At 38.2% G+C, this 23,588-nt stretch overlaps 1 protein-coding gene across 30 annotated transcripts in view; it reads left to right on the plus strand.

The window, feature by feature from the left end:
- Nucleotides 1–23,588, plus strand: part of DLG2 (discs large MAGUK scaffold protein 2) — a gene marked incomplete at its 3' end in the record, with an annotated part of 1,901,401 nt that overhangs the window by 1,304,819 nt on the left and 572,994 nt on the right. For all 30 annotated transcript variants that reach the window (XM_084767719.1, XM_084767691.1, XM_084767717.1 and 27 more), the window contains one exon: nucleotides 10,399–10,449. In XM_084767719.1, the coding sequence (XP_084623845.1) occupies nucleotides 10,399–10,449 (51 nt within the window). The remainder of the gene's footprint in view (nucleotides 1–10,398; nucleotides 10,450–23,588) is intronic.

Genomic DNA, 23,588 nt, shown 5'->3' on the forward strand with positions numbered 1-23,588 from the left:
GACAGGGGATTGGAAGGGAGGGGTCTAACATGTTTATTCCTAGGGCCCAGCAATCCTCTTCAAGAAGGCAGGAAGAGCTGTGGGCCAGAATATGGAGCTCAGGGGACAGCAAGCAGTTCACCTCTGCTCAAATTCATATGATATGTGCTGCATAGTTCATACCACTGTACAACCAAATTATCATAATAACTGTATATTCTCATCTCATTCATGAAAAAACAATTTTTAGTATGTTAGAGATTTTTTCCTCATTCCCAAATATCGTAAATATTGTAAAAGGCAATTCAAGCATGTGTGCACATGTGTGTATGTGCGTGTGCGTGTGCGTGTGCGTGTGTGTGTGCGTGTGTGTTCACGCGCGCGTGTTTTCTTTCTATGATCCACATTCTCATTAAACATCTAAGAGTGAACATAAATTCAGGTATAAAAAGTATCAACGTTTTAGGACATATCTGCTGATAGAGATCTTTCAACAGAAGAAAAGGATCAATATTGGCAAAGCACTAAGGAAAGAAAAAAGAAATAAGCACAACTGTGTGTGAATGCTTTGTGTGAATGAGTACATGCATCTATGTAGTGTTTGATAGTGGTGGAACCCAGTCCAGTTAGAGCTCCTGTAAAGACTTGATATTAGATGTATGGATAGAGAAACTATGAGTCACAATGATGGGAAATCCCTGTCATGTTCTACATCGTTTTGAGGAACATCTGATATACACACCTGAAACATTCCACTGTTTCCTTGATGCATCCATTTCCTCACTGATGTAGTTACCATGCAGCTATGTGAACAGGACTGTGGCTGCAAGCTGTAACTACAAATGAAGTAAAGTATCATGGCCGTGTTTTCTTCTGGAAGGTGCAAAAATGGTGGTTGGTGGAGCTTTTGGTTATCATAAGCATTACACACTAATCAAAGTCCAATGAGAGTATTATATTCTGAGATTATATTAATCAAAGAAATATATTTATTGTGTAATAATTTTTTACAGTAAGGATCAGAGTTTACATAGTGTCTCTTACCTTTTGACATTGTGTCTAGCACAGTGACATAAAATGCTTAATGAAGGAAGGATTTATTTTGGGTCACTCTTTCAAAGTATTTAGATCACTGTTTTCAACCTATGTGATGAGACAGAAAATCATGATGGTGACCATATGTGCAGAGGTTGTTCTTCACTTTTAGCAAACTGAGGCAGACAAAGAAGTACATACAAAGGAACTTAAATGCAACATCATCCCAAGGACAGCCCAGTAACTTGCTACTTCTTAGGCTCCATCTCCTACTTTTTACCACTTGTCAAAAATACCTATATATAATGAACCCATCAAAGATTAATCCATCAACCAGGACTCCATGCTTATGATTTAGTTGATTCTGGAAACATATCTGGATGTGCTTCACACAGCATCACACAGCATTTCTTTTAGGTGTATGTGTGTGGACATGTGTGACCCAGATGTGCTTGCCAGTACAAACCTGTGTGAAATCTAGAGGTTGATACTAGACTTTCTCCATTCTTTCTCCATGTTTTTTTTACTTTTTTTTCTCCTTTATTAATTTATTCTTGTTACATCTCAATGGTTATCCCATCCCTTGTATCCTCCCATTCTTCCCTCCCTCCCATTTTCCCCTTATTCCCCTCCCCTATGACTGTTCCTGAGGGGGATTACCTCCCCCTGTATATGCTCATAGGGTATCAAGTCTCTTCTTGGTAACCTGCTGTCCTTCCCCTGAGTGCCACCAGGCCTCCCCCTCCAGGGGACATGGTCAAAGGTGAGGCACCAGAGTATGTGAGAAAGTAATATCCCACTCTCCACTCTACTGTGGAGAATGTTCTGTCCATTGTCTAGATCTGGATAGGGGTTTAAGGTTTACCACCTGTATTGTCCTTGGCTGGTGCCTTAGTTTGAGCGGGACCCCTGGGCCCAAATCTGCCTATCATAATGTTCTACTTGTAGGCTTCTAGGACCCTCTGGATCCTTCTACTTTGCCATTCTCCCATGCTTCTCTCATCTAGAGTCCCACTAGAATGTCCTCCCCTCTGTCTCAGTTTCCTGGTAAAAATGGCTGAGAAACACTTAAAGAAATGCTCAACCTCCTTAATCATCAGGGAAATGCAAATCAAAACAACTCTGAGATTCCATCTTACACCCATCAGAATGACTAAGATCAAAAATTCAAGCGACACCACATGCTGGCGAGGATGTGGGGAGAGAGGAACACTCCTTCATTGCTGGTGGGAATGCAAACTAGTACAACCACTTTGGAAATCTATCTGGTGCTATCTCAGAAAAATGGGAATAGGGCTTCCTCAAGACCCAGCTATTCCACTCCTTGGAATATACCCAGAAGATGCTCCAGCACACAGCAAGAAAATTTGCTCAACCATGTTCATAGCAGCCTTATTCATAATAGCCAGAACATGGAAACAGCCTAAGTGTCCCTCAATAGAAGAATGGATAAAGAAACTGTGGTACATATACACTATGGAATACTATTCAGCTATTAAAAACAAGGAATTCTCGAAATTTGTGGATAAATGGATTGAGCTAGAAATGATCATAATGAGTGAGTTAAGCCAGAAGCAGAAAGACTCAAATGGTATATACTCACTTATATCTGCATATTAGCCCAAGGGGCATGTCCCACGAAAGCCTTCTTTCTCCATGTTTTCTGAAAGAGTCTCCCACTGATATCAGAATCCCATGCTTAGATAGACTGACTTATAAGCAAGATTCAGGAACTTGACCTTCTCTGTCCTCCAAGAAATGGGACCAGTCTTGTTCTGTCATGTGTAATTTTGTGGGTGCATTGATCATCTTAACTCCAGCCCTTGTGCTTACACAGCAAGCATGTTACCCACTAAGCCATCTTCTCACTAGCTAAGCATTACTAGCATCTGCGAGTGAAATTTCACCACCACAAATTCTTTTGCATTCTAGTCAATGAAGGCACTGAATCTGTATAAATAACAAATACTAAATAGATTTTCAAGAGCCTTGGACATGGTAAATAGTGGGCTAGTGGCCTTCACTTGACTCTGTATTTTGTATATTTCATATCATACTTCTATAAGGTCTTAAAATGCCTGTGTATTACTTCCCATTAGAGGATGTGTTTCAGGAGAATATATGTATATCTTAAAGTCTATTTTCTCACTGTCTGTCATTATGCTTGGTATTTTATTAATATCTAATAATTGTCCTTTGGGTAGGACTGTGTGTAGTCTTCTGGGCCTGTGTTTTGATGTTTCTGCATCAGCACTTGTTAAAATATGTGGCATGGGGTCTGTAAGAATCTCTTCTTTTTGAAGTTCAATATGTCCTTAGCTTTAGGGAAATTTAGAAGGTGGTAAAAAAAATTTAAATCAAGGATATCATTAAGATTCCAATTTAAAAAGATTAAAGCATGAAATATTTCACCTGTGCTATTCATGAAAAAAGTATCTTTTCAGGAGATAAAAATAAATCTTGAAATCAAATTATGTTATCATCCAGGCAGGTGGTTACTATAGCAGTGAAGGAAAAAAAGACAGTAAAATTGACTAAAGGTTTCCAGAGACAGAAAAAATATATAAAGCATTCCAAGTTTATAAAATGATAACTTTAAGCACAAAGTTTGAATGTAAGTAGGCTGTGGGTCTTACTTTCTCTTCATTTAAGTGTCATATAAGGTCAGGAAGGCTGGACAGTGTGTGGCATCAAATTGGCATTTTGGCCACCAGAGAAACCAAAGCCATCAATTACATAAAGAAAAAACAGTAATATAAAGAAAGATATTTTTCATCTTTGAGAATTCATATATATATATACTGAAATATGAGCATATCTATTTCCAATACATTTTCTCCCAACTTATGTTTTCTCCTCTGTCTCTGTCTTGCTGTCTCTGTCTCTGTCTGTCTCTGTGTCTCTGTCTCTGCCATCTCTGTGTCTCTGTATCTCTGTCTCTCTCTCCCTTTCTCTCTCTCTCTCCCTCTCTCTCTCTCTCTCTCTCTCTCTCTCTCTCTCTCTCTCTCTCTCTCTCTCTGTGTGTGTGTGTGTGTGTGTGTGTGTGTGTCTTTCTCTCTGCCTGATTAGTGCTTCCCTTGTATACACAGAAGTGGGACCTTCCATCTGAGAATGGGAAACCTACCAGTGGTCACACCCAGAAATAATTATTTTGTATTCCCAGCAATTACCAACTGCAAGTGGCTCCTCAGTAAGGGGAGGGACTTGGAAAGCACCTCCCTCATCAGTGCTGGTTTTTTATTTGGCATGATCTGGTACACATAACCAAAGATGTGAGCTCATGGGTGCAATGGCCATGCTGTGTCAGAGAGACAACATTTCATGGCATTCTATTTCATTCTCCAGTTCTTTTACTCTTTCTGGCTTCTCTTGCACAAAGTTTCCTAAGGCGTGGGGTGGCTTGCAGAGGAACATGTCCCTTTTAGGGCAGTGGCCTCATTGTTTGGTACTCTTAGCAGACTCTTTGTTGACTGCTGACAACTGAAAAAAAAAATATTAACCAAGCTTGGAAGAAGTGCAGGTCTACAAATATAAATATAAATATTTAGAAGGCAATTAGACAGCATGAACATTTAGCAAGACAAAAGCAGGTTCTACCCAAAAGCTTATGCCATCTCCACCATGGGGCTTTGACCAGATTCACAGCAGCAGACATGAAATTCCCTCCTGCGGAACAGGCCTTAAATCCAGTCAGAAAGCTGTTAGTTACCCAACAGCAGCCATGTGTACCAGGAGGCACAGGTAGCTTGGCTGATAGGTAGTACAGCTGGATTATACCACTGATGTCACTTTTCCACCAGCAGCCTGCATCATACTTCACAGTGCTACAAAAGAAGGGAGGAAGTTTCCCAACTGGTTTAAGAGTAATTTTTCTATGTTCTGCAGCCAAACTGTTGTGTTTTTAGCAGTAGGATCTTGATATGCAGCTACAGTGAGTAACCAAAGACAATAGAAATAGCCTGTTTCACTGAAACCCTATTTTTCAAAACTAGGACATTCTGTATATCTTATTTATTTTCCAAAATGCCAGTCCCTTGATTTTCTAGTTTTCAAGATGAAGAAGAGATTAGAAAGAGATGAGCAGGCCAGCACTGGAGTTAATAAGGACCTCACCCATGCAACTTTCTGTACCCCATACTATCAGAAACACAGTATATTGCTAAGATGCTTAATGCCACCAGACATGTCACTGTTCAAGGGAAAATGCATTTGGTACAGTTCTTTTCTGAAAGAGAATTTCATGAGTAGAAACATTCATATTGGGGAAGAGTTAGGGGAATGGCTTTGTAAATAAATGCTTGCTGTAGGAGTGTGAAGACCTAAGTTCAGATCCCTCAAACACACATAAATTAGCACAGGTCTGTAACCACTGTGCTCCTAGGCTGAGAAGGAAGACAGAGACAAGAAAATCCCCGAGAAGCTCATGCGTCTGCCAGCCTGCCCTATTCAGCAAAGAGTCTCTGTTTCAAACAATTTAAAAGGAGTTGGGACCAACATTTCAATCTGTCCTCTGATTTCCACACATGTACTATGACTTAAATGCCCTCCCAACATTCATGCACATGCACCATAAGCACACACATACATACATACACACACACACACACACACACACACGAATGAATCAATCAATCAATCAATCAATAAGTGAATACAATTAGAAAGGTGTGTGTTGAGGAACTGATTTGGATTAGACAGATCTTGGTTGGTGGGTGGTGGGGGAAGCACACAAGAGTGGGTTTGTGATATCTCCGTTGTCAGTAGAGAACGGGAGTCATAGTCAACAGTTTTTGTTTCTGGATGAAGATGCTAAGATGGTAGGTGGGAGTGATTCTCTGTGGATACTCCTTGATTCAGGACCACTCAGAAAATGACCACAGTGTAAGTAAATGTGGAAACTACTAAAGGAATCATCTCCTGGTACAATTAATTGAAAAGGCTCTAAACATCTATAAAATCACAGCCAAGGCTTAGGAACTTCTCATTAAAATACAGATATTCTTAGTTCTTCTGTTTTGTTCTTTTTATCAAAGTCTCTGCTAAGAGAGAATATAGCTTTTCCCCCCTTAGAGCTTATCAAGGGAACATAGCCGTCACTCTTCTTCTAATGAGAGAATAGACCTTAGAACCTCTAAAATAACTTATTCCTGAATGCCCACACTGTCTTTATGATTCCACATTTTTAATTATATATCAGTTAATGTTGAAGTGTGAGCTCACTTATTATTAAAAAGCATTTACTCCTCTTTAATTTTGGTAGATTCTACCACAGACAGACATGATATTCTTTCTTTTTAAAGCCAGGTTACATCCTGGATGCTACTGTCTACCATTAAGAAGAGAGCCTGGATATTGTTAAATTGAGCAAAAAGACATTCCACTCTCTAGTTGAAAACTAAAGCACGTTGGAGTACAAAGAAGCTGACGGCCAAGGTTTATATGACATGTTCAAAAGGCTAAGTAGGTTACGATGTGCACATAGGATGAATCTTGGATCTAACATTCAGCATGCTAAGCAAAAATTCTATATGCTACTATATATGCTCTGTGAATCAAAGCAGTAAAACTTCTTGTCTTCTACTTCTTGAAAGAATGTGAATCTTTGGATATTTACTATCAGGCTTATTTCCCTCTCTTTGAAGCTTATTCCCAGTTTGCAGCACTTTAATAACATAAAGGGCTTCGCTCTAGAGAACCAGTGAAGCAAGGAAAAGCTCCACGGAGCTACAGTGAGTGAATGAGAACATATCACATTAATTCAGTCTCCTCCTAGTGCCCTCTTTCTATCAACTATGGAAAGTTAAAAGATAAACAAACGTTCAGACAGACACATACATATGCGAGGAGTTCTGAGGGTTTTTTTTTCCACTTTTATATGTGCTCCACCAAAACCTTCCGAAAGCTGTTGAAGCTTTCTGACATCACAAAGTCTTTTTCTGTGAGTCATTAAATTGCTGAAGCCCAGAAAATCAAATTTAGTTTAGGTCTGTTTGATAATGTAATAACACAGTAAAATGTGATTCACCAATTAGCTCGTGTAATTGAATAATCAAAAACATGCCCCGAATGAGTCGCTGAGGCATAGTCCAGCACCCTAGTGGCTCTATATTTTACTGATTACACTTGCAGGTACATTTTCCATCAGTGAGAGTCCCTCCATGTTCGTATGGCAGAGAGTCTACAAATATCTGTGCTTGTAGTTGATAGAATACTTAGTTCTATTGCCCATTCATTTCTTGTTTTTCCATCAGTTCCCTCTTGACCACGCTCCACATTGGGTAGAGGAACTGGCTATCTAGTCGCAGCCTCCAAAGAGCTTGCAGGCTTCTGTGTACTATATTTAAATACCTTAAAGATGGAGAACCAAAGTCATGTCTGAACCTTAAGAAAATCATAAGTTTGAGGCTGAAATGATTCCTGGGCGAATCCTACATTCTAGCGGTGCTGCTGAGATCTACATTAAGGAGAAAAAAGTAATAGGCAATGTGGGAGGTTTTCCTCGGAAATTTGAACTGGGTAAGAAGTAATCTGTAGCAGATAGAAATAGAAACGGAATGTTTGTTAGATCGTTTTACAGCATTTCCTCATATTTCTTCACGCGCATCTGTGGAAACATAGGTGCCTAGCTGTATTCGAAATGTATTTCTCTTTCTAAATCCAGATCAATTCAAGGATTGTTTGGATGGCTAAAACGATTTCTAATGAGGACTTTAAAAACAAGCTCGTTGTATTTGTTGATTACTTCTGAAGTATTTTGGCATGCTTTCCTGGTCCTGGGCTTCCCAAGAGACAAAATAAAGAATGATTGGAAGGTGTTATCTTAATTTGACATGGAATTGCCTCAGTCATTCCTACTGTAGTTTTGCTCCTCAAGCAAAAAGAGAAAGAGGAGGAGCAGAAAGAAAAGGAGGAAGGAGAAGAGGAGTAAGCAGGGGGGAGGAGAGGAGGAGAGAAATCACAGAGAGTTTTGCATTGCCATTTTAAAGGTCATGCGTTAGTGTTACCCATGAGATTTAAACAGCTATTACCAAGCAATTTCTTTGTAATTATATAATCGCCCTTAGATTACTATTTCTTCATGCATATTTTGCATTGTCCCCTCACATAAAAATATAAATAACAACATTCTTATGAGACGGAATCATTAACTTTTATAGCACCTCATTTTATTTGAGAAAAATAAGCAAACAAAACAATCAAGAATTTAACCTGAAGAAAATATTCTGGAATGTATGTCACCATACCTGGAGTTCCCCCAGCAGTTTTTGTTTGTTTCTTTGTTTTTGCACTTTATTTTTATTTTATTTATTTTTATTAAATAATTTTATTTTTTACACATACACTTATATTACTACACATATATACAATAAACTACCTATACCAAGAAGGAACATGGTACAATCAGGAATTATAAAAATGTTACATTGTTAGTGTTTTGGCTATTTGTATTTGGCAGCTTTGAAGAAAACATCTTTCCTATCTTGATGACTCTAAAATTCTGAATGTAAATCAGGATATCTATTATATCCTGTCTTTATCACCTTAAAACATCTATCTAGACTTTAAAACATCTTAAGCCCTAAACTACTAAGATTCATTGTAACACTAAACTATTTGGTCTTCAACCCCATCAGAGACCTGAGAAGGAATAAACTTGATTATATGAGTATCCCAGGAGCTTTCAAATGAGAAGATGATAGAGATAGTTTACTACCCAAAACTCTCTATAACATTGGAACATCATCTTTAGCCTTCTGGCCCAATATATCTGACAAGCATATTTATGAGGCAGGAACTATTGAAGACTTGCTTATCCTGTCTTGGCAGAGTTTGGTCATCCATTCTGCCTTGCATCCAAGCTTGCTCATTCTTAGCAGAATTCTGTCTGTGGTAGAAAGGAGGACAATTTGTCCAGTGGCTTGTTTGCCACATTTGAAGCCATCTCCATAAGGAAGTTTTTTAATGTTCATCATCCTCTTTAAGGTAGGCTGGGCATTGCCAGGAGTTAACCTGTCTCATTGTCAATGAATCTTTAAAATAATAAAAAACATTTGTAAATGTCATATTCTGTATGACTCTGAGGTTTATAAAGACCTTATCTCACTCTTTTACCTTATCTTTCTATAGAATCATATCTATCTGTTGCACTTAAGATGTATATTCTTGTGATAAAAATAGAATAGTAATTGATATGACCATGATTTGATCAACTAACAATTAACTTGTATAACTTATTTATCCTAAACAGCCTGCAACAGCACTTTCAAAGTATTAGAAGTAAACCTTATATTATAATTGAGTTATATGGGTACATTACCTCATATTAAATGAGAAATATATATAATATGTGTGAAGAATAATCTTACATTTGAATTGTATATCACTGTATCTAAAATTAAACTTATTTTGTGTCTATATACAAAATTCTATACCAGTGAATTAAGAATAATCTTATAAGTGACTATTGAGGCATTAAGTTGAGGAGTAGATTCACTAATCTACTTTTAATTTTACTTCCCTATATATTTCTATATTCCTCCTTCTTTCTTTTCAACCCCTATCTACAAACCCAAGAATGGAAGATAAAGGAAAAGAGAGACATCTCAGAGTCCAAGCTTGTTTTCTCTCTAAATAAGACCAATAATAATTTGTGATCAACTCCCACTGAAAATAACCCCCTGTAGCCCAAGAAAGCAACCAAAGCCCTACCCAACCCCCCTTAAAGGAAATAGGATGTCGTTTGCTAAAGGTTTCTTCTGGCTGATTTGGGATTAATAACACCTTTGTAAGGGTCCAAATAGAATTTGGGAAATGGTTAAATAAGCTAGGAATAGAATTTGTGGTCCAGTTTCTAAATGTTGAGAAATTCCAGGCTTAACTATAGCCCTCTGTGAGACAGTCTGAAATGCTGGTCCAATTGGGATTGGAAGATTTCTTTGAAGCTGTCCTGGGAGCTTTGTGTTCTGATGAGGCACAGCAATTCAAGCACTTGGTGCTGGAACACGAAGGATGCAGGATGTCAGTGTTCAGCATGCTGAGAGGAATGAATCCTGTCAGGTCTGATCCAATGTCAGTGTCCAGTTCTTTTGTTCTGAAAACATATAATTTCTCACAAGCATTATACAGTCCTAATGTTATGAATGTATAAGGTGTGCATCATGCACAGAAAAATTAATGCTAGTTTTTTGCTCTTTGAATGGGCAGAGAAAAAGATAATTGTAAATCTTCATTCATGACATAGAAAGAATGGCATCTAATAATAATTCATGGGGATTCTGTAGCCAACAAGAAGCATTGTCTATGCATCCCAGCAGTTTTAAAATGTGGAATCTCATACTCAAAATGCTTTAATAATTCTCTCCTTTTTTTTCTCCCTATCAATAGGTCAATGGAACAGAAATTGAATATGAATTTGAAGAAATTACATTGGAGAGGGTAAGAAAAATTTAAATCCTTAATTTTGCATTCTAACTCCTAAGTCCTAATTTGTTGTCTTGTAAAATTGCAAAGGTGTATTTCTTAACTCAAAGCACCTCACAATATTTACAGAGAGACTATTAGTGAAATGCTTGCAGTAGAGAGCGTTGAGATAGAAGACTGATAACCAGAATGCTCAATTTGTAAATTATATTGCCCGGAATTGGGAAAATGAATGGGAAAAGCAGAAATGGCCCAGAAATGTGCGCAGCTCTTTCTTCTGGATGTTTTATTCTTAGTGATTTGGCGGTATATTTCTAAGACATATTACAAGATTTCTCAGTTGTGTGATATTGATACTGTAGTTTGACCTACAGCCACCATACATCTTCTGTTTCATTAACTAAAGGAGTAATTAACTTAAAACCCACCCGCAAAGGTAGATGCACAGCAACTCTGTAGACCTCTGAAATGTGCTAGAAGGACCTTGGCAATGACTTCTGACAAAGCTTCTGCCACATAGCCTAATGTATTTAGATGTTATATAAGACAGCAAAAGAAATGTCAAAGCCGATCTATAAAAGACAATGTCAGAAAGCATTAAGAGGACAGTCATCATTCCAAAGCTGAGCACAAAACTGCTTACTTACCCTCATTAGGAATGAAGACAAGGAGCATGAACAGCTTAGTATCTAATTGGCAAATATTTCAAAAGTATCTTAATATCCAGTGACAGTGAGCGGCCCTGAAAATAGTTAATTTAGAACTAGGGATCAAAATCTTTGGAAAAAAGAATAGGTTAGAGGCACAATTACGTTCATAAGAATGAACAAAATTCACACCTGCTTATATTTGTAGTGTTTATAACATTAAAAGCTCAAAAACATGTTTACTACTATATTATATAGCCATATACTATTAATCATATTAAATTTAAATTTAATGAAATGTTAAATTACATTTCAATATCATTTTAGAATACTGCATAATTGCAAGAATGCAAAGTATATCACAGTTGTGTTAATCAATTTTAAAATCATTTTAACATAGTTTTTAAAATACAATCAAATATAAATTGAATCAAATTGAACAAAAGTTTTAGTTTTAGTAAAAGTAAAAAAGTTTTTAAGTGTTTTCTTTGGAAAATAAAGGAGAGAAAATTAAACATTGGAAGAGAGTCTGATTGAAAGCTGAGAATCAAGAACTCCAGCACAATTTATAATATTGTCTGTGAGGGTTTCTGACAGATATTAGCAAGCAATAGACTTTTTAATTAGAGAATCACCCTTAGATGATTTGTTATTTATAAACACAAAATGCATATTTTGTATGATCCTCTCATACAAAAAACAAACCACGACACTCTAGAGGATGTAATCATTGTTGATTTTTCAAATGTCTAATGTCATTTTGGCAAAAACATAATTGAAAACACATACATGAAAGAAATGTTCAGGAATGGCAAGTGTGTGGTGGCAATATGGTTTATGAGGTACAACACAAAATGAAAACAGTGACCCTCATAGACCCAGAACCTATGCAACTAACCCAGTCTCACTGTGTGCTTGATTCTTCTCCCCTCTCCCCAGAGTTGTCCTTTTATAGATAGATGTTTCATATGAAGACAGACAGATCTAAACCAAATTTAAGGCCTGAATGGGTATGACTTCTGTTAGGACTGTGTTCCTCTCTCGGATATCTGCTGGGAATCTCAAAAAAGGCTGTTAACTTTTGGTTGCGGCAAAGCTGTCTGGCCTCCCTATATCCCTATGACCTAAGGTTTTACCTTATCAACCATATTAGTGTCAGGTACATCTGTGATCCCATTTATAATTATTAGCAACTATTGAGAATAATGTCTCAAGACCCGAAATCAAAATATATATCTATTATTTCCTGTACTTAAAAAAGGCTATGTAAAAATGGCTTCATTAAATTCTGACTATGCTTTATAATATATTAAAATAAATACAACGTATATATAACATAAACATATGAAAACATATGAGACCTGAAAGTATATATATTAATCTGTTAAAAGTGTTGGCATCTTATAAGAATTTGGGGTAGATTTTAGTTGTTTCTTGTTGCATATATTCTAAAAATCTTTTAGTAATTTTATAATAGAATATAAAATGAAATATGAAATGAAAACATAATTGTTATCATGTGAGCTATCATTCAAGTGTGAGTTAATACTATAGGCCCTTAATTTTTTTTATTCCTCTTTAATTTCCTGCTATTCATTTTCATGAGCCAACAGATTTTGCATTTTGGTCTAATTTTTATTGAGCATGAGTAGTCTTAAAGAAATCTACATATGAAGTTAAGTGTTTGCCAGATGGAGTCTTTAAAACATCCATTACGGACTTTGATAAAATTTTAATAGCGTGCTAAATAAAGTGGGATTAGGGGAAATTAGCTCAAATGAGAGAGAGAAAGAAGAAAAACTACACACATTTGTAAAGCACTACCTCTTCTCCAAGGCTGCCAATGTGATTAGTGAGGTACAACGCAATATAAAAATGTCAGCCCGTCTAAACCAGGCCTGTGCAACAAACCAGACCTCACTATGTGCTTGATTCTTCTCCCTTCCCACATTCAGTATACACACATCTCCGAGAGATCGCTGTTTTATCAGCTGGCTGTATAGGTTCACAGACAACTAGAGGCTAGCATCCACCTGAGAGAGAGAGAGCATTTATTTAGGGGTCGCGTAAGTGAAGGTTTTAGTCCGGATTCTAATGCGACTTACTTCCTACACCTAAACATGTTACAGCTTCTCCCTGCCTCCTGGTCCCTGGATTCCTAGTCTTACACTGAACCTTGTGACTTCCACTAACTCTACAGCTTCCAAATCCGCTGTGCCGAGCAGCGTCTTCTCCAGAGGTCCTCCCCGACACTCCCACAATCTCCATTAGGACTTGAGGCTCTAGTGTCAGGGTTCCCCACCCAGGTTCCATCCCTTATGTCCTCTGTTCCCCTCCGTGCTAAATGTGGCCTAGACCAGCATCCTAAGTTCCCAGCTCATACATTCTTCACATACTTTTCTCACTTCTCTGATTTGTCTCATGCATCAAAATCTCAGCTCTATTAAGTAGCAGTTAAGCCTCCTCCTTTTTATTCCTTCCACATCAACACCTGAGCTGCTGGCCATGGCCAAAGAAACACTCAGCTTGCTTTAAATTCTTAACCATTGATTCGTGACTCTCAAAATTCTCCTGATAATTCTTAAGCATTTCGCTAGGGAAAAAAAAAATCACTTTCTGTTTCTCTGAGACAATTTTTATATCTTCTTTGAGCTCTTCAAATCTCTAAAGCCCTCTTTCCCTCACCTTCACTATTAACTGATAACTGCCCTCCATGTGTCCTTGAGGAAAAGTAAGAAAGGATTTCATTTTTACCTTTTTTTTTTTTCTGTGACCACATGGTAAGAAACTTTTGTCATGAGAGTAAAAGAATTTTTTTGTTTCTTTTCCAGGACAACTTATAATTTGTGAGGAGGATTGAATAACTTCTTACTCACTTAAGGGTTTTGCTTCTCCAGTGAGCATCTGTCCTTCTGCTTTATCCATTCTTTTCTGTTCCCCTTGAATAACTTTGACACAGATATTGCACGATATCTCTTATTAAAAGGGAGACATCACTTGGCAAAGTATTCTCCTGCCATATTTTCTATTCCCACCTTAGTCTATTTTTCTTCTAGGGCACATGTATAGTTTTATTTACTACACTTTATCAACTCGTTTTCTTTTCTCTTTTTATTTGTTGTTTTGTTTTCTTTTGAGATAAAGTCCTGCTTTCCTGGCCTAGAGCTTGCTCAAGCTTGTACCAATCCTTCTGCCATCCAAGGGCCAGGTGTGCAGGGCTGCATTACAGTGCTTAGTTCTTTTGCCATCTCGCTCCTACTTCCAATATTACCTGCCTCCCCCACACACACACAAGTTAAAACCATCTCTGCCCAGTTATGACAGCTTCCATCTTGCCCAATCAGAACATCATCAGTTCTCAGTCCTGGTTTATCAGGAACATTTGGTATAGCTGTCACTAATTCATCAGAAGTGTCATTTTTTTTTTTAACTTCTGAAACAAAACATTTTTTTTCTGTGCTTTCTTTCCTTTGCTAGCTGCCCATTTTTGGTTTTCTTGCTGTGGCTGTTGTTCCTGTACATGTTGGATTCTTCCAGACAGCAAATGCAAAAGGCTCTCAGCCAGCTCTCCTCCTTCCTTCCTAGAGGGCCATATGTGGTCCACACCCATGCTTAAACTCCACTATCACCATCCTCTCTGAATCTGAAGCTGTGATCTTGTCCTTCAGACGTTGCGGACAGCTAACTGGCCATCTCACAAATGTGCTTAAATGCCAAGAGGTTCAAGTTCCTGTGGGCTCCCTCCTCTCTACCCAGAGCTGCTTCTCTTCTTAACAGCCCTTGCCTGAGCTAAATGGTTCTGCTCTTTTCCTTACGATCCAGCCAACATTTATCTTCAGAGTATTATTTATTTCTTTGTTTTCAGGATTCATGGACAGGATTGCACATACTTTCATAAAACAAATGTTTCAAAAGTCAACTTTTTTTTTGTTACCCCATCTATAGAATCTTTATCCAAAGCAAGCTCATCCGTGCCTAGACCGCTCTAGAAGCCTGTCTCACTGTTTTCCAAATGAACAGGGTAGAAGTTTTCAAATTTTAAGCCAGTCTGCCCATTTTCATTATAAAAACTTCCCAAATGATGAGAATTGCACTTGATATCATTATCCATAAAGCTTTACAAGATGTCTCTCCCACCCCGCTCCACCCCACTTCACACATATTCATCCACTTGCCCTGACACTCTTGGGATTCCTCAAAAAAAAATCCATGCTTTTCTCACTTCAAAGCCTTGCTAATGGCTATTCTTTCTGCTAGGATAAATCTCCCTTTAGATTTCTACATCCCTTGATTTTTATAAAATATGTTTTAAATATCTTTTCACTGTAATCTCATCCAGAAAACCATTCCTGTCTATATCATCTAAATTAGTACCACATTTCATCATTCTTTCTCCACCTCAAAGATTTATTCCTGTTTAATTATGCTTACTAACATCTGAAGTGTGTTATCTCTTCGCTTTGTTAATACTCATCTTTTATCAGAATATATGCTATTCTACATTCTCAGTAACTTCTGTATCTCATTTGCCTAAAATAATTTGTACAGTATAGTACATATTCAGAAAAGGTACAGAACGGCTTGGGCCTCACTCTATTACTGGAGGGAAAAATAAAGGAGTTTCATGGAGCCTGGTTTAAAGTCAGTTTTAAAACCCCTGGCTCTAATAGTTGCCTGCTATGTCAGGTCACCTTTAACTCTATGTGTGCCTTCTTTGGATCTCAGTTTTCATATTAGGAAATGAACCTAAAGTGTTTACATTTACCTCAGATGACCCTTGGGAAATGAATGAATTACTGTAAAGGTTTATAATACCGTGAACATATTTTCTTACTATCTCAGATGATTAATATGTCCGTACTCACAGGTACACTAGTGAGAAACCTTACTTTTAAAAGCCTCCCAGGGCAAGAGAGACTTCTTGTTGCTTAGTTAAAGTGCATGGAAGAAAATCATTAGTGTGAGACTTCAAATATCCAGGATCCATACAAGAGACAGGTGAACATGGCAGCTCACCTCTATTTCCAGCCTCCTAAGACAGACAGGTGAGCCTCAAAACAAGCTTGCTGACGAGACTAGCCACATCAGTGAGATCACTCTCTCAGTGACTGAGAGTCATTGACACAATGAACGAGGTAGAAGAATGACTAAGGATCATTCCAGAAATCAGCCTTGGGATTCTACATATATATCACAGACATGAGCATGGAAAAAGAAAACCAAGACTCTGAGAATTGATGAACAATTTCTAAGAAGTCCTTCTATAACTTGCTTTTTCCTTACCATTAGGTGCCAGTCATCCAAAGGTACAGAAGCCATATGTGAACTTACAGTTTGTGCATTTCCACTGAATCTTTATAGCATCAATTAAATGCTGAACTGGCCACAGTTAATAATATCTTCATAAAGCATATCTTGTGAAGTACATTTTTACTTGCCAATAGTCTGGGTCTCAGAGCTTATATAACTTGACAAAATGGTGGGAGAAAGTCACATCATAGGAAGGAGTGTACCAAGATCAGCTCTGTTGCACTGAGTCAGCCTCCCTTCATATGGGAGCTTAAATAACATCTTTCCAAGAAGCTTTGGTTGCTTTCCCGCTAGACCAATGTTTCTCTTTACAAACACAGATCTTGAACTTAGACTAAAGAGTGGATAGAATCTGTCTTTCCCACTGCCCTGGCAATTGCCTCTTGGAGAGTGTTTTATGATAGTGTTTTTGTTTACTATGCCATGAGATATGAAAAGGCAAAACCATTGCACAGTCTGAGGGCAAATTGATAACCCATTCTCTGCTGCAAAATTGTTCAATGCATTAGCCATGTGCTAAACATAGTAGGCCATGTAAAGACATTCCATGCATCAGTTTGCCAAGCTTTTACATGAGTGATAGACACAATCTACAGTTCATATGTTTCATGGTAGTCAAGGAGTAAATAATGACCATGAAGGAGAACAGAGTGTTATGAACACCTGATCCAGAAAAGAGTAGTTCTCTGACTCATTTTGCTTCAGCATATAGCAGGAAGCAGAAAGGAAAAGGCTACTCTTCTCAGACTGGAGAAACATGCAACTGTTCAAAGGCCTTGGGAAAAATAACGTGCTCAAATTGTTTAGGATGAATGTGGTTTTTCAAGCTGTGATGCAAGGACCAGGAGAGGACAGGTGGAGAACATGAATGCTTTGGATTACACTGCAAGTTAGCTAATTTAGGCCTGAAGGCGATGGGAAACCTTTGAAGAGTTTTAGCCATGTGAGTGCAGTAGTTTTATCTGTGGTGTGAAAACATTGCTTTAGCTGTAGCACTGGGTCTCTATGTCACAGGACTGGGAGGAGAGAGCAGTGTGCCACTTTAGACATAATTAATGGGTAAGGTTGGCTAATAGTGAAGGAAGAGTAGATAGCTTAAATATATCAGAAACCATAGAACCAGCTGGCAGGGATGGCACATGTCTTTAATCCCAGCACTCAGGATGCAGAGTAGGTGGATCTCTGTGAATTCTAAGCCAGCCTGGTCTACAAAGTGAGATGTAGGACAGACAGACAGGGCTACATAGAGAAACTCTGTCCTGGGGGAGTAAAAAAGAAATCATAGAACTGATCTCTATCATTTTTCAGGATGGAAGAAAGGAGTTAAAGATGCTTGTATTCTTTTTTTTTTTTAATATCACAATTTATTTTTTTTTAATTTTTTAAATTAATTTATTCATATTACATCTCAGTTGTTAGCCCATCCCATGTATCCTCCCATTCCTCCCTTCCTCTCACTTCCCCCCTACTCCCCTCCCCTCCCCTATGTCTGTGTCTGAGGGGGACCTCCTCCCCCTGAATATGCTCATATGGTATCAAGTCTCTCCTTGGTGACCTATTATCTTTCTGGGAGAAAGAGGAAATAGAAGGATCCAGCGGGTCCTGGAAAACTACAGGCGAGTTTGGGCCCTGGGGTCCTCCGCAAACTGTGGCAACAGCCAAGGAAAAAATAGGCAGTAAACCTCGAACCCCTACCCGGACTAGCCGATGGACATTCTCCACTGTTGAGTGGAGAAGGAGATCTAACTTTCACACAAACTCTGGTGCCCCATATTTGAACATGTCCCTTGGATGGAGATGCCTGGTGGCACTCAGAAGATGCTTGTATTCTAATGTAACAAATTCCTGTTACTAACGAACACTCAGCCAGGGGCACCTGTTATCTCTCAAGCCTTACTGATGCCCAGGGTTACCTGTCATCTTAGCTGAGTAGCTTCTGTGCCTCTGAGTGATTTGTCAGTGTTCTGTGTGTAAGGTTAACAGACTGTGTATTCCTGGTATGATTTACACCATAAGAAGCTAATTCACTTGTTCAGATAATAGATTCAACATGCTTGAGAAACCTTGACCAAAATGCATGACTCTGGTTGAAGGTTGATGAGAAATACATGTCTGGTACCCCCTATAACTCCCCTCTGTCCTTCCTGATGAGGTAGGGATATTCCTTTATAACCAGTTAGATAATACAAGATTGGAGCCATTTCTTAAAATATAAGTCCATGATTTTTTTTGTTGTTATTTTACCCATAAATAAATTTATAGCATAGACATTAGTGACTGACTCACTCAGTCTCAAAAATTCTTACAGATGAAGCACACTTTGGATACAAAGTGAGTTACATGGGATTTTGAAAATAGTGCTTGTGAAATAATGGACTGCCCATTAAAAGTGCCCAGTGGCCTGTCCAGCTTCACCCAGGTGTCAAATTAATTAGAAAGTAATTGAATGTCTGATTCACTTCTGACATTGTTTGATCCCGTGTTACCGATCGTTGCAAATATTCCTAAACTCAATTAAATATCTATTACTTCAAGTAATGTGGAGAATTGGGTTTCTGAACATCACATCTTTTTCTAGGCCTCTTTATGTCTTTTTAGTTACTAGTAACAAGAATGATAATCAGAGCCCAAATACCTTGTTGATGGGTTTTCAATATTATATAGTCAACCACAACAAAACCTCATACAAGTTTAGTGAAGTAATTTTGGGTAATAGATTATTTCCTCAAACAAATTCCATTGTATGTTTGATTATGGTGTATCTTTTCAGTATGCTTGAAATATATATTTCATACATATGAAATATATGAAACATATAAAATATATATTTCATACAGAACAAATATATGTTAAATGTAAGATATTATTCAAATATAGATGTTCGCTTAGGTATATACAAAGAAAATGTGAGTTTTGATAAATTTTATTACCTTTGGATGAAAGTATCACAAGATTTATGGAATAAAAGCAAGACTCTAAAAGTAATGTGGGGAAGGACAGTGTGGAATTCCTCATGAATCCAAGATCAGCCACTTCCTGTGTGACCTTAAGCCAATTAGTCAAGCTATTAAGGCCTCATGCTTCTTCATTGCAGATGGCTTACTGATATCTACACATATATGTATATATGTGGTATCTAAAAGAACTTCTACAACACCTAAGATGTTATTCAAAGTATACATACAGAGAGAGATAGATAGATAGAGAGAGAGAGAGAGAGAGAGAGAGAGAGCATTTTCTAGGCCTCACTCTCTCCTTTGCATGTATGTGTGTGTGTGTATCTGTGTCTATGTCATGTGTATGTTTGTATTTACATCTATATTTTTGGTAAGTAATAACTTTCTTCCTTTCACTGTGATACACATATCTGTTCAACCATCAGTACATTATATATATATATATACATATATACATATATATATGTTGACTTCATGAATACAAATGAAGACTGAGTCTGCATCCTTAACTATAGACTAATCTAGCATTGTCTGAATCTCTTTTCTTTTTGCTAACTCACAACACTGGAGTTTCATGCTAGACAAGCAGTTATGCTTTCATTTGCATTCTGTAGTAGCTTGAGATTCTAATGGACTATGATGTTTGCTTCACGTCCTGACATCTTTGTAAAATGTTTTGTTTCAATGGCACTGACTTCTTCTGTCTTTGACATAGGAAGTAGCTCTGGTTTTGTCTGTGCATTAGAGACAGCCTCTCCTTGGAGGACCACCCTCCTTCTTTATAGAACTATATAGCTCCTCATGGCTACCATGTGACTCTGAAGAAGATGCTCACACAGTTGATTGGTGTAGAGCTCCATAGGTGATTATCTGGATATCTATTGAAAAATAATTACACATGGACGCTGCCTAAGCCAAAGGCATATGAATCTCCAGGGAAAGCATGTTTGTTTTAAAACTTTGTATGAGAACTTGATATGCAATGTAAATAGTGACATTTGGGCTAAACCACGCCCATCAGGATGTCTCTCTGGGTGTACTACATTGAAATATGGGGAGGGAAGAATAGTAGTCCAAGCAACTTAAGTATGAGATTGGTTGCCATGTGGATTTCTTGCTGGAGGTTCCTGGGACTGATATCCAGGAAAAGCTTCCTTCAGAGTAAAAGCAAGAAGACTCAAAATAGACTAACTGAAAGCATTCAATTCCCACGAAGAGCCAGCCAATCTACAGGTCCAACCAAATGCCAATCCCCATCCAAGATTCTTTGCTTTATTTCTTATATCCAGACTATTTCAAATCAGTCATTTGTAACTTGCACACAGTGACTGTATACAGATGCATGCTAACATTTTCTTATTACTATACTGAATTCATATAATGCACACAGTGACTGTATACAGATGCATGCTAAAATTTTCTTATTACTACATTGAACTCACATAATGGGCCATGTTGTAAGCTTATGGGGCCACAGCCTGCTATAATTTGAACACTGGGAACCGCCGCATGTCCAGATGTGAAATGCTTAGCCCTCGTGGTGATACCAAGGGAATGTGGTAGAGCCTTTTAAGGACATAGAACCCTATGGAAATCTCTTAGGTCATTGGAATGTGCTCTCCAAAGGTAGTCCACAAGTTACTTCTTGATTGCTGCTATAGCCCCTAAAAGGAGTGAACCTACTCCTGTTCTCTCTTCCCTCTGGGAGACAGGTCATTGCTGCTAAACTGCTCCCACAATCAACCATCACTGTCCACAGCTCTCACCAGAAGCCACCCTCTTGACCTTCTTGGTGTTTTTAATTTTAGCTTATTATAATTTATTCAGATTACATCTGATTGTTATCCCCTCACTTGTGTCTTCCTGTTCCCACCCTCCCTCCCTCTTCTGCTCTATTCCCCTCCCCTAGACCTCTGAAAGAAGGGGACCTCCTCATCCACCCTCTTGATTTTTGAGCCAAAAAAACAAAAACAAAAACGAGTGGGTTAAATAGACCTTTTCTATTTTTAAGTTAGTTGTCCTGAGTGACACAAAGCTGACAGATACCTTGCCTGATACAATCTTTACTGGTTTCTAAATGATAATCTTATATTTTTGTTTGTGTTTCCTTTTTTTGCTTGTTTTTGTTTTGTTTTGTTTTGTTTTGTTTTGTTGTTTTTCAAGACAGGGTTTCTCTTGTAGTCCTAGTTGTCCTGGACTTGCTTTGTAGACCAGACTGGCCTCGAACTCATAGAGATCTGCCTGTCTCTGCTTCCCTGGGGTTAAAAGCATGTCCCATCACTGCCGGGCAATCGTCATACTTCTCATCAGCAGGAGAGATGGTAAAACAAGCTGTTGCTGTAGAATATCCTTGACCCTCTGTAGCCAACTTAATACATTCTCCATTAAAGCAACCTGCTACTGTTTTCCTTCTCCCAAAAATAAAAGAGCATTTTTTAATGGTAGGCAAAAAAGAATGGCTATGGAAGAAGGTCTGTGGATTTAGGTCTCTCCTATCTAAAAACCTCCAATTTGAGAGCCAACAAACTTCTGTTTGTGTAGAAAGCCCTTCGTAGTATTAACCATAGGACTCCAATGTCACAGGAAAATGTTATAAATAAAGCTTCTAGGTATTTGCACTCATTAATCTAACTTTTCTTTGGGTGTACATGTCAAAGTCTCAGGATGAAGATGTGACTAGTCAACAACATACCTCCAAGGGCATATTTAGATGAATCAGCACAAAATGCTCTAAGGAAAAACTCAGCTGCTAACTTCAAACATTTCCATTTTTTTCCTGCAGCTTCCATTTGAGTTATCTTCCTTTTCCAACCTTAAAAGCTGGTTACCAGAAAAAAAAATTTTTGAGACAGGGTTTCTCTGTGTAGTCCTGGCTGTCCTGGACTTCTTTTGTAGACCTAGCTGGCCTCAAACTCACAAAGACTTGCCTTGCCTCTGCCTGCTTGGGTGCTAGGATTAAAGGGATGAGCCACCACTCCCAGCTGTTACCAGAATATTAGGTAGTACTGTCTAACAGTTATTCCTGGGACTGAGCCTTAGTGTGCTTGCTTCATGTTTACAGACAATAGAGTTTCTTTTGTGAGTGCCTTGTGACATCTTTCTTTCATATGGATCTTGATGTTAATCGGTTTATCCAGTGCCTGCATAAGGATACTTCCTAAATGAAAAGCTTTTAGGAAAAACGATAGCTATATTTCAAATTTTGACTTTGTCTGTTTGCTGTTGGTTTAACAGAGTACCATAGATTGGGAAATGTGTAAAGAAGAGTTTATTGGCTTAGTTCTTGGGGCTGGAAAGTCCACGAGAACAATGTTAGTGTCTTTCAAGAGCCTAAGGGCTGCTTCTTAATATGGCAGAAGGGCAAATAAATGTGCCTATGTCGACTCCTTAAATAATTGTTCCACTCCCATGATAACAGCATCAGTCCACTCATGAGGATGGTGCCCTCATAAACTGCCACTGCTAGAAGCCTCACCTCCCAACACTGGAACAATGAAGGTTAAATTTCAAAAGGAGTTTGACAGATGCTATGGAAACAACAGCAAAAGATTTGCATAGAAAGGATGGGCCTCTGTCAGGACCAACAATGAGTCTGGTAATCTGAGGGGCAGTATCGCCGTGACAGGTCTCAGTGACATGTAGGTGCTTTGGGAGATTGGACTGTGTGTGCTCTGGGCATTCAGGACTATGACAAAAGTACTTAGAACTGGAGAATCTTGGAAAGAACAAATGTCCAGGAGCTGCTTGGAAAGATGCCCAGCAGCCATGCCTGGCTTACTAAATTTTACATCTTAAGAAATAATCAAAACTCAGCATTTTGTCATCAGCAACCAAAGAAACCCTAGCAGATATGACTATGCTTTCCTCTTGCTCCACTGTCAGGCTAACAGGAAAGATAAACAATCATTTTTAGTACTTGCCACAACTACCAGGCAAGCACAAATATAACCTGTAATTCTGAATACTTTTTTCCCTAACTATTCCAACATATCCACTATTATCCCACATTTTTATGTTATTCAATGACTAGAAAATCTACATATTTCTCCTCATGAGAAATTGCTGTGATATCCAAATTGACCCTATGCACCTCCCAGTTTGTACTTTAATCCTTTCCACCAGATAGACATTTGTTGCTTGTCTGCCTGTTGATTTCTTCCGTCTCAACTATTCTTAGAATCTGCTACAGATGGCTGCCATCCCCGTTTGACCAATTGCTTTCCTTGACACTAAGGATTGG

This window comes from Acomys minous, assembly GCF_964271855.1.
Source record: "Acomys minous genome assembly, chromosome: 2".
NCBI lineage: Eukaryota > Metazoa > Chordata > Mammalia > Rodentia > Muridae > Acomys > Acomys minous.